Source organism: Calliphora vicina, chromosome 1, assembly GCF_958450345.1.
Source record: "Calliphora vicina chromosome 1, idCalVici1.1, whole genome shotgun sequence".
Lineage (NCBI taxonomy): Eukaryota > Metazoa > Arthropoda > Insecta > Diptera > Calliphoridae > Calliphora > Calliphora vicina.
Window position 1 is genome coordinate 12,963,146 of NC_088780.1, and position 21,184 is coordinate 12,984,329.

General features: G+C 31.4%; 1 protein-coding gene across 1 annotated transcript; it reads right to left on the reverse strand.

Annotated features, from left to right (window-relative positions):
- Window positions 1-1,858: 1,858 nt before the first annotated feature.
- On the reverse strand, window positions 1,859-20,768 carry LOC135949462 (serine/threonine-protein phosphatase 2A regulatory subunit B'' subunit alpha). Its single transcript, XM_065499034.1, has 8 exons — window positions 18,528-20,768; window positions 18,290-18,426; window positions 4,686-4,774; window positions 4,393-4,626; window positions 4,046-4,316; window positions 3,534-3,983; window positions 2,601-2,759; window positions 1,859-2,530 (listed from the first exon to the last, which is right to left on the reverse strand). Exons 1-8 carry the CDS (start codon window positions 20,254-20,256, stop codon window positions 2,465-2,467), a joined length of 3,135 nt encoding a protein of 1,044 aa, XP_065355106.1. The 5' UTR covers window positions 20,257-20,768; the 3' UTR covers window positions 1,859-2,464.
- Window positions 20,769-21,184: the final 416 nt, after the last annotated feature.

The window sequence follows — 21,184 nt, forward strand, 5'->3', positions numbered from 1 at the left end:
TTACATGATAAGGCTGATTATCTGGAAGATTCTCTTTCCGATTATACTGGCGTGACCATATGGTGCATGCACCAATCGCATTAAGCCTGAAGGCAATAGTGAATGTCATTTTTCTGGCCATTAGATTCTCATGGATCCAGTTTTATATTGTAAAGTGTCACTTTGTTAAGTCGTTTTTAGGACTCTTGTTATTAGGTGTGTGCCTTTCACCATACGTGGATTCCATAGAACAATATCGACTTGGTGACCGTATAAAATAGCCAATTCACTGGGGTCTAATACCCCAATACTTACCAATGGCCTTCCTGCAGACATACATTGCCGTCAAGGCTTTGGATGTCCTTGTTAAGATATTGGGTTTCCAGAATAGTTTACAATCCAGAATAACAGCCAATTATTTTTCGGGGTGGCGAGAAATAAGGAATTTTGTACTTCCTTATGAACAATACAAGTTTGGTTTTGCTTGGGTTCACGCTCAGTACTCCACCGACTTAGTACTCCACAAGAGTTCATTTTCCAACCAAAGAGACGACATCTGCATAGGCGGTAGTCTTATAACCCATGAGATCGAATTTCCTGAGCAGACAATTTATGGCCAGATTCCACAGAAGTGGTGATAAGATGCCACCTTGAGGCGCATTCTCGTTTTCGTTCACTTTTCAGAACGATAGATCCTGTAAAAGGTTCATGATTAAGCTCACAATTGATTGGTCCAGGCCAAGATCTTATAGGGCTGATCCTATAGTTGCAGATTCTACATTATTGAAAGCTCCTTCTATATCCAGAAAGGCCACTGAAGTAAAATTGTCAAATTCAAGGTATTACTCAATGTATCTCACTAAGGAATGAAATGCAGATTTTCCCTTCATGTAGGCATGTTGAGAAGAGGATAGTGATCCTTGTTTCAAAGACACTCGTATATGGATGTCGATGATTCTCTCAAGGGCGCGTATCCAGTTCAACCATTTGGGGGGAGGGTTAAATTAAAATTTGGTCTACATTATTTTTTTTTTATTTTTATATGAAAACTATCAGCCCAATTATGAATAAAAATTCCGCGGGAGTTTTTTCCCTTTTCTCATTTTTCCTATTCGATTTCAATGAGAAAAAACTCCCGGGGAACAAACTCCCGCGGAATTTTTAGTCATAATTGGGCTGTATATATTTTGGGGGGAGGGTTAATTCCTATTTCACCTCCTCTGGATCCGCGCCTGCACTTATTGTTCTGAAATCGTTTGCTTTGGTGTGTGAAGGTTTCCCTCTTTTGGGATTGAATATCACAGTGCATTCGATCCATCGATTTGGTAAGTACTACCATGTGAGAGAGGGATGAGGCCAAAGATCGTCAACTCAGCCACAGCTGTATCAACCGAAACCTTTTTTCCCCAGTAAAGAACTCTCAGAAACAGAGGAACTGTTGCAACAATAAAAGTTAGTAAGAGACGATTAGATTTTTTTACAACTTCGGTTGTACGGACCTGGGGCCGAATTACCGCACTCGTGATCGAACTATCGTATCGAAAAATAATTTCGATATCGTAATTATAACAAAATGTACTAAATTTCATGCCGTAATCTCAAATAAGAAAATTACGATCGATTTTACTCGATATCGAATGCGGTAATTCGGCCCCTGCTATGACAAAAAACCTATTGATGAGTTTATCGTGTGACCGCATCTCAAAATGCTTATAATTTTAAGACGTCTTAGAAAAATCTTTAAACACGGAAGTTTGGTTGCCAACCATAATCGAGTATTGAGAAATTATTTAAAAATTTGAAATTCTTCCATACAATTTAAACTGTTTTGTTGCATTTTATAAAATCAGGACTTTAAATAAAGTTTTATTTCCAAAAGTTTAAAATTAATTAAAGTTTTCTGGTTTATTTGTTTGTATTTTGTTTTAATATAAATAGTATTTATTTTAATTATTTTTCTTTATTAATTAATAATAATAATAATGATGATGTTAAAAACATATGCAAAATAAATCTTTGGTTTTCTTTTTTTACTTTTTATTTTTATATGTATTTAAATTGATTTTGTTTATAATCAGGAAATTTCTTTTTCCAATTAAAATAAATTTTTGAAAAATTTCGTTTTTAAACTTAAAGGGAATTTTACAGGGTTTTGAATTATTTTTAAAAATTAAAAATTCATAAAATTAAAAGAAAAAATAATAAAGAGAAAATTAAATAACAAAGTAAATTAAGGGTATTTAACTAAAATTCCAACTAATTTTTTTAAAAAAAAAAGATTTTGATTATTTAACAATAAATTAGGAAATTTGTTTTTTTTTTTTAAAAAAAGTTAGTTTTTGAACTATAAATTCTAAGTTTTAAAATGAAGAAAAGCAAATAATAGTTTAATAGTGTGTTTAAAAAGGTATAAAAATTGTATAATAAATATTAAAAATATAATAAGTAGGAGGGCTGATTAAGGCTGATAACTTCCATTTTGCGATCACTCATTTTCCTCGGTTATTAAGAGTTCATATTCTTGGGCAGCAAAACGATCCCAGTCGGTAGCCTATAATGAGATTTAAAAAAATTTAAAAAAGGTTTAAGTTTAATTTAAATTTGTTTAAACAATAACTTACATATTCATCTCTTTGTGAGGCAAATGGATCACGCTGTTCATGATCTAAATATTTTTCCAAATTAAAGAAGGTGTCAAAGAACACATGTGTCATTTTACAGTTCTTCAGGTCACCCAAAGTGACGGCATCTCGGCGTTTGGGTTTGATCATGTCTAACATCTGTAGAAATCAAAAAAAGCAAAGAGATATTGAGGTTAAATAAAAAAAATTAGAAAAATTTCTAAAATTCCAAGAAAAATATTTTATTTTTTAATATCTCCTAAGAAAATTTACCAATTTGGTAAAAACTTGGCACATCAATAGAGAAGGACTTAAGCTTTCAGAATATTATTTGCAGATCTGTCAAATTTGAATATAGGCTGAGCTATAGTATCCAAAAGTTAACCCCTATGATATAAACAATATTTCGCAGTTAACACATTTGACACTCAACAACTCATTGTGTGCATAAATTTGACATCTCTGTTAACAGTATTCAGAAAGCTAAACACATCCTCAATTGATCTGCCAAATATAACATTGGTATTAATAGATGAAGTTAATTTAAATCAGAAATTTCGAAGATTTCTTTAAAAAAAAACGAAAATTCTAAGAAAAATATTTTCTTTTTTAAATATCTCCGAAGAAAATCTATTTATTTGGTCAAAACTTGGCATATCCATAGAAGAGGACTTAAGCTTTCAGAATTGTAATATTTTGAAGGGTCACATTTAAATACAGGTTGTCCCTTAGGGTGTAAACAACATTTCGCAGTTAACACATTTGACACCCTAGGGCTCATTGTTTGTATAAACTTGACATCTTTATTAATAGTATTTAGAAAGCTTAACTCTTCCTCTATTGATCTGGCAAGTTGGGTAACGATAGGATTAATATTATAGATTTCTTATATATATAAAGAAAAACGTCTTCGTAGACAAATAATCCCCTCACCTGACACAGACAATCCTCAAATGGCAACGATTCAATGCCAATCGATTCCATGCGCTGCTGTTGCTCCTCATAAAAATACTCCAATTCATACATGGACAACAAACCATCACCATCGATATCCATACAACGGAACCAATACTCAATGGCGGTGGGTGTGCGTTTATCCTCTTCGGACAATAGGAACCAAACAAAATCTGTATAAGACATTTTGGACTCATCATCGGGATGTTTTTTGTTGTCAGTGCGTGTCACACAACCGGAAAAGATGCGTTCCACAATACGTGTAGACAGAGCATGATCACTGTGACGGGCCAAATCATCTTGACTTATAAGCAAATCATGATCTTTATCCAATTCCCAAAATTTACAATAGATCACATAGAAATGTTCATAACTGAAAAAGGCCATGATCTGGTTGATGTCATCCTCCTCCTCCAACAGGGTAACAATCTACAAATAATACAAAACTAAGTAAGTAAAAGATGAAAAGTGAAATATTGTTTCAAACTCACCTCTAATAAATCGGATTTTTTCAATTCGGATATGGAAATTTTACCCGACCAACTGCGATTAACCGAATAGAATATTCGTGCTATAACGGTGTGTACATATCTGGAATGAAATTCGGTGGCCTCTTTGAGAAACGCCAAACCCGGATGTGTATCAACAACGTCTTGCACCAAGGGCGCCAAATCTTCGGGCAGTATATAGGAACGCATACGTTGGCCACGCGACAATATATAAACAAAACGTGAGGCATCATCATGGCAATACACATTCATTCTAAATTTTCATTTCATTTAACCAAATAAAATATTAAAGATTATTACAAATAGTTTTGTTTAAAAAAAAAACTCACTGTTTCCAAAATTCCACAAATCTTTGCCGTTCCACCAGACCCGAATTGTGTTGCTGGCAAAACACCATTACCGGCATGCGCCAATAGTAGGGTAGACCACAGATTTTCAAAATACGCGGCAACTCATCTTTGGTAACCTGATTGTTGGGAAATGTATCAAACGCTGACAAAATGCCACGCAATGTACGTTCCAGGGCAATTGTGGGTTGAGGTTTGCCATGAGGAAAATAGAATCTATTAAAGGAGTGACAAGTTTTAAATGAAATTTCTTAAAATTATATTTTTATAGGTACCTGGGTATGTAAACACTTTTGGTATTTTTCAATTCCCTTTGTATTAAGTTCTGTTCGTTGGGTGATGGAGGCGTGGCATGTAATTTAACCTTAAAAATAAATAAAAATTTAAAGTATTAATGGTTTAAAATAGATTATTCATATTATAAGTTATAATTTCAACTAAATTTGTTTCAAGATCTTTAAATTAACTTTTCTTAAAATTCGAATTATGTTAAGGAAAAAATTAAATTGGAGTCAAGTAGTAGAGATTTTAATTATTACTGACAACCTGTGGATTTTATCCTTTGGGAAAATGTCTGAGAAATAGAGGTGTTAATCTGGGTTTTAATAGGAGTGCAAACATTTTTCATTTCGGGTTTGGGTTTTTTAATATGAATGCAGTAAAAAAATTCTAAATAATATGTATTAAATTTCCTAACTAGGGATCCGAATAGTATAAAATTTGGACTTACAATAGAAGAGGAGATAAACTTTCAGAATATTGTATGCAAAAAAGTCAGATTTCAAAACAACTTGACTTATATTGTATCAAAGTTAAGTACTTCGAATATAAAAAACGCCTACAAATTTGTATAGAATTTCTTTACTTCTGATCTGACATGTACAAAACTTTGACTAACATTAAAAGAGGAGTTAAGCTTTCCGAATATTAATTACATAAATGTCAAATTTTGATACAATCGGATCAAAGTTCGGTCAAAGTAGAGCTCTTTAGATGTAAAAAACAAAATAAATCTTTTTAACATATCAGTTTCAAGTGAATGTCATTTTGCAGGAAGAAGAAGCATTGAAACATAATACAACTCCTGTTGTAAATTGAAGAAATATGTATAGAATTTCTTAATTACGGATGCGATTAATACAAAACTTGGACTATTAATAGAAGAAGAGTTAAGCTTTCAGGATATAAATTACAGAAATGTAAACGTTTTAAACAACCTGATCAAAGTAAAGCCAAAGTAGGTGACTTTGATTGTAAAAAACAAAACATACCATTGCATGATATCAATTTCAGGTGAATGTTATTTTGCAGCAAGAAGAAGCATTGAAATATACCTACTACAACCCCAGTTGTGAATAGATCAAAATTGTATAGAATTTTTAAACTACGGATCCGATTTATACAAAACTTGAACTATTAATAGAAGAAGATTTAAGCTTTTAGGAAATTGTTATCAGAACAGTCAAATTTAAAAACAAGATGACCAAAATTGGTGCAAAGTGGAGCACTTTATGTGTAAAACCACAACATAATGTTTATACAAATATACTTCTAAAGCTTTAATATTTTATTAACTATTTATGCATTTTTAAAAAGTAGACTTAATTTCCTATCCACTGATATACAATATGTTAATCTTATCATTTTTTATAATGCAAATTAATGCATTGAAAGTAAACCACCTAGATGTTTTCCTTTTTTCATTCCAAAAAATCTTCTATAATTTTTAATTTATTAATTTTTTTATATAGTTTTGAAAAGTAGACACAATTTGCTATTCAATGATATACAATTTGTCAATTTTATAATTTTAAAAATTCAAATTAAGGGAACAAATATAATAATCTCGCTTCCTTTATGATTTCCTCTTTTTTGACTTTTCTTTTAATAAGTCTTTTTAAATTTTTAAATAATGTAATTTTCTATACAGTTTTGAAAAGCGGATACAATTTCCTTTACACTGATATATACTATGTCTATTTTATAACTTTCAGAATTCAAATTAATGTACACGAAATTAACAATCTCGCTGTAGAATAATTCCATCATTTTTTTTTTGGTTTTTCTTCAAAAAAATCTTCTATAATTACTAAATTATAAACTCTTGTATATAGTTGTGAAAAATATGCTCAATTTCCTATCCACTGATATACAATATGACTAATTTATCTCTTTCACAATTCAAATTAAGGGCCACAAAGTTGTCAATCTGACTGTAGAATGCTACCACCTTGATGTTTACATTTTCTTGTATTTTCTTTACAAAAGTCTTTTATAATATTTTAAATTATTAAATTTTGAAAACTAGACAAAATTTCCTATCCACTGATATACTACATGTCTATTTTATTATTTCCTAATTTAATTTGGTGGACACAAAAGTTATCAATTGATCTGTTAAATGTTTTTTAGCTCTATTTGTATTTAAATCTGACAGAAATAATAAAAATTTGCCCTTAAACAATTCTAAATATTACAAATTATATTGAATATTAAACATTTTAAGATTATAATAATTATTAAAAATAAATCATAACGGACAATAAAACTCCCCCAACAGTGTCTAACAAAAGAAATGACACAATAAATATTAAATCAAAAATATAAAAGCCCACGTCTTTGTGACATAAAATGTCAACACGTTTGGGATTTTCCTTTACAAAAACGTAAAAGCAAATTTATAAGCAAAAAATAAAATACTTTTTTCGATAAAAGAACCAACAGCAAAGAAAGAAAACCTAACAACAACAAAAATCATTTCAACATTTTGGGTTTATTGACATTTTAATGACGTTTCTATGAGAGCAAGGGTGATGAAAACACGAATTGAAATGATGTCAAAATTTTAAAAATAAATGAAATGCTTTAATGTATTTTTAATGAAATTTGCTTAAAATATTAACAATTAAAGAAATTTCTTTAAATTCAAGTGAATAAAAAATACTTTGAATCATTTAAAGATTTCTTTTATTGAATGCTTAATAAATTTAAATTGGAATTTTTATAAAAAAAACAAGAGTGTTTTTTTCTTTTCTTTTGAAACAAGCCTCACAAGTTTAAAGCAAATTTATTATAAACAATATAAATTATTCCTCACAACATTAAATGAAAATAAGACAAGGAAAAACATGTATAAATAAATAATTTGTTGTATAGACAGACTTTTATTCAATTCAATATTTTGTTGTTGTTGTTTTTTTTATTTTTTATTTAAATTTTTTCAAACACAAGCCAAAAAAGAACATGAAAAAAAACTCAACAGAAATTGCGAAAATTAAAAGAAAACTAAAGAAAATTAATTCTCATTTTATTTAAACACAACAACAACAACAAAAAAAACAAATACAGCACATTTTTATTTAATTTCACTCTCATGTCAGTTAATACACCATTTCCATTTTGTTGTCAAGATAATGAATAAATGTCATGGCATCTCTGTTGTCATAATGTTTACATTCTACTGCATTCACATTAAAATGATGACACTACTGATGTTTAGCATAAACTTAATGAATGCCAGAAGAACAATAGTAGAAGGTCCTTAAAATTGCGTCTTATTTTAAAATATTGTTACGTTTTAACCTTTAAAAAACGGTGTTTTTTTTAAATTTACACAATAATTTAAATAATGACTTACTATTGACACAGCCACCAGTACTATCGACTTATTATACCCCATTCCCACGACAGCCGGTTCTACGCACCGGAATGACCCGAGTTCACTCGGCCAAGGGCTGTCAACTCAACAATCACTGCTGCTACAACACCAACTTATTATTCCCCAGACAATGCTATTTACTGTAGACATTTAACATGTGCGTGTCATTGAAAATCTACTACTGACATTAGTTCCTTTGACTAGATACTTGTTTTAGGACCATATGTAGACATTGGAACCAGAGACTCACTAGTACAGTTTAGAAATTCAAGTCTAAAATTTTGGTACTTTTCTGAATTACCAAACGTTGACGTTTTATTAAAAAAAAATTAAAAGTCAAAAAGTTTCGAATTCATAACATTAATTTGTTATGCCGCCCACTAGAGTGTCCAAAAATCCGGCAAATTTAGAAAACCGGTTTACGGTTTAACCGAAAAATTGTGACAAAAACAACCGGTTTCGATTATTGTCTTTTAAAAAAACCGATTAAGCGGTTTCGGTTTTTGTCTTCAAAAAAACCGGTTAACCGGTTTATATTAAATTTCTATTTAATGGAAACTTAGCATTTTTGAATTCTTTATGCAAATATTTTATATCTTTTACGAAATGTTGTCAAATGCTACAATTTTCTATAAAATAAATCAATATTTATGAAAATGGTATCAAAGTTTTTCATAAATATGTTTGAATGAGCTTTAGAAAATATATTTCATTAAAACCAAAAAACCGAAAAGTTAAAAAAACCGAAACCGGTAGAGTTTACAAAGATGAAAAAAACAGGTTGACCGGTTTTCGGTGTCGGTTTTGGATACTCTACCGCCTACTCATATGTAGACGCTTCGTTGTCAAAGTCACCAAAATAGTCGACAAAACTGATGACTTGGAGACACTTGTCCCCAGGTTTCCTTCAAGGTAGTCACTTTCTTTTAATACACACACTTTATAATTTACAGGAATACACTGGTAATACAGTTGATGTTAACTCTAACAGCGCCTATACTGACTTACTCACAACTTGCTGTTACTATTTATAAATACACTAGCTGTCCCGGCAAACGTTGTTCTGCCATAGCTCACTATAATAGTACTCCAGATATGCAATAATAAATTTTTATTTCGTATGGGAGGTGCCACGCCCATTGTACCTATAAAGGTCAATTGTGAATCTAAACCATCCCGGGACAAACTCAAACACACACAAAAAATTTCATCGAAATCGGCAGCCGTTACGGAAGAGTTCAGTTTCCGATTTCGTGAAAACTTCACATAAACCATCTACAGACCATCCCCAACATACCCTGAAATTTTGGTTGAAATCGGTCGACCCGTTTTCATAGTTAGTGGTGACATCAAAATGTACATTGCTTTTTATATATAAGATATTCTAGAAGTCTCATGAATAATCTAACGAAAAAAACTACAATGCTCTATTTCCACAATGATCCCCTAGAGCTTTTAAAGCTGCTACACAGTTAATGTTGTCATACTTATAAACAATGTTATTAACAGCCTGTTATCAACATTGTTGATAAGTTGATGTTTCTACTGTTGGAAATGTTTATAAACATGAGGAATGTTGCAAGCAGCTGATACAGATCGTTAAATTTAAATTGATAATGCAGTTACGTAACAATATGTATATCAATGAATAGGAAATTACATATTCTTTTAAAAATATAAAAAATATTAATTATTAACAAATTTTAAAAAACTTTTTGTGTAAAGAAAAGGCAAAATATCGGAAGACAACTAGATGGAACCATTCTACAGTCAGATTGTTTGTTTGCCACTATTTCTACTATATCTTTCGCTGATTTTAAATTTGTCACATGTATCAAGTAGATTGTGAAAGCTTAAAGTTCAGCTTAGACGAACGTTGGCATGTAACCGTACCGTACCGTTAACGTTGATACTTTAGTATGATTATAGAACAATTTGAAAAAGGTTCCTATAATTCAGCACTTTCTTTCTCTGGTAATATCATCAGCTATTTAATGTTTGTTTACTTTTCTGACACAAAATGTTGCCAACATATTTTGTATTATTTCTGATCACCCCCTGTCTATACTTGACAAATATTTATCATAACAATTAATGACGTTTGTTGTCAAGACAAAGTTGTCTCAGCAAAAACACTAACAATTTTGTCATAACAAAGTAATAATACTAATAAATGGAGACTATACCTGCAATTTTTTTTATCTTGACAACCAGTTTGACGTTTATGGTGACAAAAATTTATCAGGTATAGACATAGGGTAATGTGTTATATTTTTAACGATCATAAAAGAACAAAAATCATTGCCATTTATGCAATTTTCTTTTATATAACTTCTAAATGTTCTAAAACTATACTTTTTCCTTCCATTTTAACACTTTTAATAAAAAACAAGTAAGAGTGCTATATTCGGCTGTGCCGAATCTTATATAACCTTCACCAAATTATACTTGAAAATAAAAATTTTAAATATTTTTAGGTATTTATTTTCTTTTGCAGTTTTTTAATTTTTTGGAGAAAAAAATTTTTCGAATTGTTTTTAAATTTTTTTTTAAATTTAAATTTTTTTAATTTTAAAAATTTTTTTAGTTTTTTTTTTAATTTTTTTTTTTAATATTTAGCGAAAAAAAACTTTTGGTGAAAAAAAATCAAGTTATAAAATTTCTTTCCGATTTTGACCCATTGTAGGTTTAACTTACTATGGTCTTATATACGTCATTGCAAAAGTATTTGAAATACATACATATACTATATCATTAGATATCCATATTGTCTATATTAATGACTTAGTAATCCAGATATATGTAGGTAAAAAATCGAGGTTGTCCTGGTTTTTTCCTCATATCTCAGCCATTTGTGGACCGATTTTGCTGATTTTAAATGGCAAACTTCTCGAAAGCATTTCTGACAGAATTATTGAAGATTTGGATCCCGATATCTGGGGTCTTCAGAAAATTGATTTCAACAGACAGACGGACATGGCTTAATCGACTCCGATATCTCTAAGGATCCAGAATATATTTACTTTATAGGGTCGGAAATGAAAAATGTAGAAATTACAAACGGAATGACAAACTTAACGAAGGTGAAGGGTATAAAAATACAAAAACTATTTAAAAAATAAAAGCAAGAACAGCTGTTTAAAAAGAGCTGTTATTCCAAGCCTTTGATAAAGTTGAGGGTGAAAAGTGTAGCATATTTTTGGGTTTTTAGGGGAACATTATTTGAAAAAATCACTTTATACAAACTACAGAGTTTTTAGAAAAGAACATGAAGAAGGTAAAAGCCAGAATAAAGTCATAACGCCATAACACAAACAAACTTCAAAAGGAATACCAAGAACAGCTGTTTCAAAAGTGCTGCCTACTAACCCTTTGATAAAGTTGAGGGTGAAATGTGTAGCATATTTTTGGGTTTTTAGGGCAACATTATTTGAAAAGAACACTTTATACAAACTAAATTTCTTCAGAAAAGAACAAAAAAAGTTTAAAAGGCATCATTTATGCCAAAAATAAAAACGACATAAGTGATTTTTGTTTTCAATTTGTTAATTTTATTTGACACTCCTGTCGTTTACAGATAAATAACCGAAATTGTCCGTCCTTTGGGGGCTATGAATGCCATTTCACATCTTTTTCTATGAGTCACACTGTGAGCTGTTAATGAATACTGTTATTAACATAGTCAAGGTTAGAACATGTTGTTTATTTTTTTATTTGAAATGTTATTATAACTTTGTTTCTATTTCCTTAAGCAAATGGTGTTTAATTAAATAAATATTATTACAATTCTGTATTTTCTTTTTTTCATTTTGTTTGCCCAATAAAAATGATTGCGAAAATACAAATGCACTTAGGTTAAAGTAAGTGAAAATTGTTTATTTAGTTGAAATTTTCAAAATCACCAAAGAAAATTGTAAATGTATGCAAATACATATAAATAAATGCTAGAATGTTGATTTTATTCAATAAAATGCACATTGAAAGAGGAAAGAATTTTGAAAATAATTAAACATGAAATTTCAAACTATTTTTCAAAAGCAATTAATTAATTAAATACGACAATTTTTAAACAAAAAGTAGTAATATATGTATATTGTTTAATTAAGAATAAAAACTGACCTATGACAGCTAGAGAAGGTAGACAAATAATATTAAAAAATTAAATACTAAAAAAAAAAATATTTATCTCAAATTTTCAAAGACAATGTCGTCAATATTTCGTAGGATGAATGAATAAACCAGAAGAAGAGTGATAAATATGTTGTATATAGTGAGTGTGTAAAAATAAATTAATAGATAAATTTATTAAAATGTTTATTTTATAGTTTGACCCTGACTAATTAAATTGTAGATGTGTGTAGATTTTACCTACTATACATAGAAAGAATCTGTGATTCTTTCCAACAGTCCAACAGTTTATCTGTCTGAATTTGAGTGCGGGGGTTGAACAACACCTAAATTTACTTAAAATTCATATGTACCAACCAAAAATATAAAAAAAATGTTTCTTTCATTTAAACGAGCCCAATATAAATAAACAATTGAAAATTGAAATCTCTGCATATTGTTTTATTATAAATATTGCTGCTTTTTTTTAAATTATTTTTGCACCTTTATTTTTATTAGGTAGGTTTTTTGTATTTGCCCCAACAACTAACTATCTGTCTTAATTGTTTACGAAATTATGTTGGGAAATTTTATTGAAATTATGCATAAACAATCGAATTTCAAAAGTTTTTATGAACAACGATTATTTGGTGAAAATATTCGGCAACAATTTTAATGTTTCTTTTTTTTAAGAAGAATTTACAAATATTTTAATAGTTAATGATCGTAAATATTTAAAAGATATTTCTTTAAAAGTGTTAAATTTTTAGATTATTAAAAGAATTTTGAATAAAACAAGTAAGAGAGCTATATTCGGCTGTGCCGAATCTTTTATATCCTTCACCAAATTATCAAAATATAAATTTTAAATATTATTAGGTAAACAAAATTAATTTTTTTTTTTAAATTTTTTGTAAGAAAATTTTTTTCGAATTGTTATTTTAAATTTTTGGTGAAAAAAAAATTCGGATTAAAAAATATTTTTTCCGATTTTGACCCATTGTAGGTCCAACTTACTATGGTCTTATATACGTCGTTGCAAAGGTCTTTGAAATATCTATCATTAGATATCCATATTGTCTATATTAATGACTTAGTAATCCAGATATAGGTCAAAAATCGAGGTTGTCCTGGTTTTTTCCTCATATCTCAGCCATTTGTGGACCGATTTTGCTGATTTTAAATAGCATGTCTGACAGAATTATTGAAGATTTGGATCCCGAAGATATCTGGGGTCTTCAGAAAAGACAGACAAACAGGCTTAATCGACAGACATGCTTAATCGACTCCGCTATCTATAAGGATCCAGAATATATATACTTTATAGGGTCGGAAAATTATATTGTGGAAATTACAAACGGAATGACAAACTTATAAATACCCTTCTCAAGAAGGTGAAGGGTATAAATATCAAAATAGGGAAACATTTATGTATATAGATTTGAATAAAAAAGATAACTAAAGAGGATAGAGAAAATGTTACAAAATTGCATTATCAATTTGAATTTAATGGTCTGTAACGGCTGCTTGCAGCATTCATCATGTTTATAAACATTTCCATCAATAGAAACTTCTACTTATCAACTGTTGGGCAGCTTTAAAAGCTCTTGTGAAAATAGAACATTCTAGTATTTCCGTTAGATTATTCATGAGACTTCTAGAAGATGGCGCTGTGTGTATAATTAGTAATAGCGAGTTGTGAGTGAGTCAGTACATCGTAGGCGCCAGTGTATTCATGTTAATTATAAAGTTGTTATATAAATTTAAGTATATAAAGAGTTGTTACTATTTTCAAAATTACTGAAATGAAAAGAATACGGTTTATTCAAAGGAAATAAACTACCGTTTTTTAAAGGTAAAAACGTAACAATGTGTACAAATTCAAAAGCTAAATTCTGATCGGAATCAAATTTGATACAGCAATAGAGAAAAAGTTTATCATTCAGAATAGAAAGAGTCTTTCAATGGGGTCTTCACCATGGACGGTTATAGCGTTCAACAACACTTGCAAATAATAAAATTGTTTCAAGAAAACGATAAAGCCCATTTCTGTATGAATGAGTACGTCAACAAACAAAATTGTCGAATTTGGGACGATACCAATCCATATGAGATCCAAGAGCATCTCGAAAAGTCAATGTTTGGTGTGAATTTTGGGCTGTCGGTTTCATCGGACCATATTTCTTTTGAGGACGACGTTGGCCAGGCCATCACCGTGGTCGATGATTACAAACTTCTGAATATTTCTTTATAAGTAAATTATTTTCCATACTCTCCTATGACCACCGAGATCTGCCATATGGAAAGCGAATGTAAAGGTTTAAAGAGATAGATGTTAAAAGAATTAGAACAATTCATATTCGTAAAATATCAAGGAAATACTGAATGTTGTATCAAAAATTTTTTTTTGTTTGAACCAGCTCTCAGAGGATGACCCCTACTCATGCAATGCATTGTGTTGGAACTAGGAAAATAGGTTATGGAAAGGAGGATAGAGGGTGTAGTGTTTGTGGACATTTGATTTAAATTTTAATACATTGAAGAGGACAGGAAATATTTCGACAGGTAGCTTATTCCACATATCTGTTGTGGCCTTGCAAAACTCTTTTAAGAGAACGAAGAATAGGCGCTCGACTGCCTATTACTGGATATGTCCACCAGATTTCGAATACGCGACAATACTTATGTTCTCTTCCAATTTTAGAACTCAGCGTAGGACAGAGGAGTTGTCAAATAAGTATGAAATGGGCCAACATAAATGGTTGCAGAATAGCCAGATAACTATGACCACAACTGAATATAGGAGGAGACATACGAGGGAGAGTTAATAAGTCCGTGACTTTTCGAATAAAACACAGGTTTTTGGAAAAAATCATTTAATTCTTCAACATAGTCACAAGGGCTCTATACGCTCTGTCCAACGTATCTCCAATTTTTGTATCCCTTCCAAAAAATAAGATATGTCGAGGTCATCCGCGAATCATTTCTTCAGGTTTGGAAACAAGAAATAGCCACTCCGTGCTAATTCCGGAGAATAAGGTGGATGAGGGAGCAATTCGTTGCCTAATTCATGAATTCGACCCAATAAGTTGGCATAATACTTGCAATTAATTGTTTTACCGTTACGGTTATAAAACGACACAAAAATTCGTCCACATTGCGGTTGAACAACGCAAAACACTCCTGCGAAGTTTTCACACGATTGCACAAACACAATCGATTGTGAGCAAATACGGCACCCATCTTGCGGAAAGCTTTCTCATACCTAAGTGATCATTAAAAATAGAAAACACTGAGCCATGTCAGATGCCATTGGCTTCAAAAAATTCACAGACTTATTGACCCCCCCCCTCCTATATATGTGCCTTAATTGACAACTATCGCAGTTGCAGACACTTTTATAAAGAATTGAAAAATAATTATACTTCTTTAATTTGAAAAAAAAGTGTCGCTGAAGCTGACCGATTGTTCACCGAAGCTTATGGTGATTGTCTTTCATCGGTTTCAACATGCGATAGATGGTTTCTGCGGTTCAGAATTGGTGATTTTGTCACGGAAGACAAAGATCGCCCATGCCAGCCAAAAAACGTTTGCACACCAAGAATTTGAGGCATTACTCCATGAAGATTATTGTCAAACTCAATAAGAGCTTGCAAAATCATTGGGAGCTACTCAATCAGCAATTTTAAAATATTTGCAAGCAGAAGGACTCTTACAAAATCATGGACATTGGCTAACATACCAACTGAAGCTGAGAGACCTTGAAAGACGAATTTTCTATGTCTGAAATGCAGCCTGAACGCTATAAAAGAAAAGAAAAAATTCCACCGAATCATTATTTACAATGAAAAATGGATCCATTGCGATAACCCGAAGCGTAAGAGATCGTATGTAAAGTCCGGCCAACCAGTCAAATCGACGTCAAAGCCAAATAACCATGGTGCTGAGGTAATGCTCTGTATTTTGTGGGACTCTATTATAAAATGCTGAAATTTGGCCAGACCATCACAGGCCACCTGTACCGGTAGAATGAACGCAAATTATTCGTTTGAAGTGACCATTGGCCCAAAAATCCCACAATATTCGAAGAGACATGAAACAGTAATATTGCATCGTGACAAAACTAGGCCACATGTTGCAATACCTGTTAAAAAGTATTCAGAATGAAGTGGTTGGGAAGTTTTGCCTCACCAGCCATATAATCCAGACCTTGCTCCGTCCAACCACTCTTTGTTTCGATTAATGCAGAACTCTCTCTCTGGGAAACGCTTCACTTCAGAACAGGTTACTCCGTAATTCTATTCGAAAGAAAATCGTTTCTAATTACAATGTATTTAGCGCATAATTTCGAACATTTTCGTTTGAGTTACGCAGTAACGGCCCAGAGTATTCGAAATAGGCTTGATTCGTTCTCGGAATCCTTATGTTACCAGAAAAATAGGAAAAGGTCATAGCTAACAATGGCCAATACTTTGAATATATTTATCTTTATATATATAATTCTTCTGTACGTGTGTTAGTAACTGAACTCGTCCTTAACGGCTGGGCCGATGTCGATGAAATTTGTTGTGTGTGGTTCCTGGATGGTTTAGATTCAGAATTGATCTATATAGGAACAATGGACATGGCACCTCCCATAGAAAGTAAAATTTTATTATTGCATATCTGGTCTTCAAACTTTGTGTGAGCTATGGCAGAACAACGTTTGCCGGGACAGCTACTATTGTATAAATGTTTCAAAATAAAGGCTGAAAATTTTAAAAAATCCCACATTTATTAATATTTTTGGAAACCTATAAAATTAGGCCACACAATGGTTTCTTTAAATTAATTCTTGGCCTAAAATAAAGCCATCACTAGTTACGGCTTAGGCCTACAGAAGATATTCGTCCAGGAACTGCCACATCTACCTATACCTTCGTATAGGATTCCAGAATTCTCAAATTCAACTCCTGAGTTTTATGGTCACTACTAAAATCCAACTTGAGTTTTGTTTGGTACTTCACCACGTCATATTATAGATTATAACCAAAAGGAATGCATGGGGTCAATGCGAAAACTTAGATAAACCGTAACGCGGTACAGTTAGACGACGCCAACCATTAATCAATGCAACAGTGAAACGCAAAAATCTCGAAGGCAGCCAAAAAGGACACGAGTTCTTCCACCACCCAGAGCTGAATTACGAATGTAGCTGCCACACAATAATTTATTACAATTCCTAATGGAATTATTTGAATATTAAACAATAAAAAAACTTCTAGACAATAAAATGCGGTCAATATTTTGACATTTCCAAGCAAATGCATTAGTAAGGTGAATAAAATGATTTTAATTACTTTTAAAAAACATCTTTCCACAATTTACGAGACCCCAATGAAAAGATTTTATTAGATTTTTCATTTTAAATCTTATAACTTTCAAAATTTCCTAATATCCATGTGTGTAATATGAAATTGATTTTGTTAAAATTTTAGGTGGTCATCTTCACGCACAACTTTAAGTGTGAGCGGGAGTTGTTTACATTTAAAAGTTACCGTTATTTATAGTGTGGTGTGTTAGCAAACCCAACAAACAATTTCTTGTTTATTTTAAGTATTATTTTGGTTTTCTTTTATGGTTTTTTTTTTAAAGGAAAATTGTTATTTTCCTGAGAGAAAAGTATTTCTACATATGTGAGCGAGTGAGTGAATGAGAGTGATTGGCAAACACTTGAATAACCTTAAAGCAAATTAATCAATCAAGTGGGAAGTGGTGCTGCTATAGCTGGTGGTGAATATTGAAAAATAAATTTGTTTAATTGTTTTGCTTTTAGTAATTGGTTTTTTTTTTTTTTTGTTGTAGTATTTCACTTACAACAACTTGTTGTTACATTTTGTTTTAAAGACTTTTTAGATTTATTTTTTTGGGGTTTTTTTCTTAATTTTTTTAGAATTTTTTTTTTTTTGATGCTACACATGTTTATAAAGAGGAGGAGGAAAATTCGAAAAACGTATTTTCTTTTTTTTGTACAATAAAAAAAAAATAAAAAATTGCAACGGTTAGATAACCAAAATTTCATTAGAATTCTTTTAAATATAATATTTTAAAGAAGTTTTTAACTGTTAAACTTACCTTTAGTAAAGATCTGGGTGGAGCATCTGATCTATCGGGACGTTTAATGTTTAAAAATGAATTCCTTACATCTGGACATTTTTCAAAAATCATAACACGCTCGGCCACTGAACCACGCGTTAAAAACGGACTGCGTACTGGATTTTGAAAGCAGGATTGCAATGAAAACAAATTTTAAGAGAGAAAGAAAAAATTACAAAATTATCACTTTTTTTTAAATATTTTTTGTTGTATTTACAAGATTTTTCTTGGCCATTGCTAAGGGAACGATTCGATTTCAATTTCGTGGGTGTTGGCATGGTTGTACTACTATTACTACTGCTTTGTGTTTCCATATTTTGAATATCGCTTTCTATTATGGCCGCTGAGGGTTTTATTGGCTGCTGTGTTGCTGGTGAAGCTGTTACGCCGTTAAGCGCTGATGTTTTCACTGGCCCTACCGTGGCCGCCGATGTTAGTGAATCCTTGTTGTTGGTTTCCAATTTCGTGGAGGATTTTTCTTTTAATTTGGGCGCTTTAACCGTTTTGTTTGAAGACTTCTGTGTTTTTATCAAGGCAGATTGTAGTAATTGATCGGTTGTGATGCCGCCGTTGCTGTTAATAGTGGTGGATTGCTTTAGATCTTCTAAGAGAGACGTTACATTGCCGTTAGTAATGCTAAGGGGTGAGCTGCTAACGCCGCTGCTGCTGGCGTTTGCTAAATTCGTGCGTTTTTTATTGATTTGAGGCTGTGTTGTTGCCGCCGTGACAATATTGCCGTCTCTATTGTTGTCGTGTATTTTTGTTGTTTCCTCTTTTAATGCAATTGTTGGATTCAAATCATGTGCTTTGCTGATCGTTTGTATTGTCGTCGAGTCTGCTGTTTTCAGTTTGTTGCCAAGTTTTTTGGTGGCCTGTGTCTCGTTCGGCGTTTTCTTTTGTGCCGGCGTTTCTTCATTTTGTTTATTTTTCTCGGCCACTGATTTCTTTACTTTCACTTCTTTGGCCGCCTTTGCCGGCGTGGGCTCCACTACAGCACCCGGTATTTTGCTTGCATTCAGCAACGAGGGCGATTTGTTGGGTTCCTTGAGCAGTTCTTTGATCTTTTGCAAATTGTGAGTTTGCTGTTGACTCAATTTGTGCACATCTAGGTTTAGGTCTAAATCCAAATTGAAATCTATATCAATATCTAAAGATTTGCTGGGTGATGTTAGGGTTTTCGGGTTTGTGGCTGGGGAGGGAGTTCTTGCAGAGACTCCCAATTTTGCCGCCTCATTTAGATTTGCCCCCTGTTTAATGGTTTTTAATTTTGTTACTTTGGGGGAGCTGGAACTGCTGCTATCTGTGGCATCTGTCGTGTTGGTTTTCATTAGGAAATTTGGTGATTTTGTGTTGGAGGGTGTTGATTTTTTTATAACTGTATGTTGTTGTTGTTGTGTGGGTGTTTCTGTCAAAACATTGACTCTCTTGAGCACAGGCGCCGTTACATTGCTGTGGCCGGAAGTTAATGTTGCTGGCAACTTGTTGCTAGAGGTGTTTATTTTATGCTCTATTATTTTAGGCTGTATTTCTGATTTATTTGTTGCCGTTAATTTGGTTTTACCGGCCGCCGTTTTAACTCCTCTTTGTTCTTTATCTTTGTTAACAAAAGTATTCACCAGTTTCTGTAAATCTTCGGTACTTTTATCATCCACTATGGCCCCCGACGCCACCCCTGTATCCACATTATACAAATCCAATATTTCGGTGGGTGCCAAACCATGACTTTTCCAGGTTCTATACAAAGCATCTGCATGTTCGGATATCTTTTTCGATATTTTCTCAATTTCCAAAGAAGTTTCTAAATCCTTGCTAGCCGAGGGATTGCTTAAATTTAGCACAGTTGTAGATTTAGTTTTCAGGCTATTAGTTTTTCCCGGATTTACTTGCAACTTATTGCTGGTCTTAGTGTTTAAAGGGCTGGAGCCCGCTGCTGAAGAGGACTGCATTTTGTTTAAATTTCTTCTTAAAATTAATATTATTTTTTGTTTAATTCCTTTTTTCCAACCACCTAGTTTTTCTTTTTTTAAAGATTCCTTAAATTTGTTTTGGCTCTTTTTTTCGAGTTAAAATTTTCTTTATAAAATTTTCACATTTTCTTTATTTGCCTTACACTTTCAATACTTTTTTTTCTTTTTTTGTTTAATTTTCTTCTTAATGTTGCTTTTTGTATTTTGAGTTTTCGCATTAAATTTGTGTTTTATTTTTCCGTCGTTCTTGCTTGCTAGTATTTATTTCGTTTTTATTCGTTCCGTTAAGCGAATTCTATTTATAAATTATTTTCACATTTTCTTTTTCTTTTTGTGTGTATTATTTTTTTGTTTTGTTTTTTTTTTTTAAATTCCTATTTGGTATTTTCAGACATTTTGCACTAATTTCTGGTTTCACTCAATACTACACGATTTTTTTATGCAATAAATTTTTACACCAACTTTTTATTTTAGTTGAAAGGAGCGGGGGGCTGTAGAGTTTTATTAAGTAAACCTCAATTTTAATAAATTTCCTTTCAATTTTGAGGAAATAAAAAGGGAATTCTTTTAAATTATCGTGTTTGTAAAAATATTTAAATGTTTTTTTTTAATTATTAAACACATTTTAAATATTTAGCTTTAAAATTAAAAAAACTCAGTACGCCTATTTCTAATGAACTTATTTTTATTATTTCTTATTATTTGTAATTATTTATTTTCATTAATCATGAAAATTAATAATCAAAACGTTCTTTTGAATAATTTAATTTTTAATTGTTAAAAAATTCATGTTTGAAATTCAAATGAATAAATTAATCAATCATAGTTCTGAATACAAAAAATTATTGAAAATTTCGATAAAGGTTCTACCGGAAATGTACACAAATAATTTTACCAAATACTGGTA

What these genes read in the sequence shown, in the direction of transcription:
- LOC135949462 (XM_065499034.1), bottom strand. Translation starts at nt 20,256, where the DNA reads ATGCAGTCCTCTTCAGCAGCGGGCTCCAGCCCTTTAAACACTAAGACC. An exon ending in TTTGTGGAATTTTGGAAACA is followed by an intron (nt 4,317 to 4,392) that starts GTGAGTTTTTTT and finishes ATGAAAATTTAG; the next exon opens with AATGAATGTGTATTGCCATG. An exon ending in TTGAGGATTGTCTGTGTCAG is followed by an intron (nt 2,760 to 3,533) that starts GTGAGGGGATTA and finishes TGATTTCTACAG; the next exon opens with ATGTTAGACATGATCAAACC.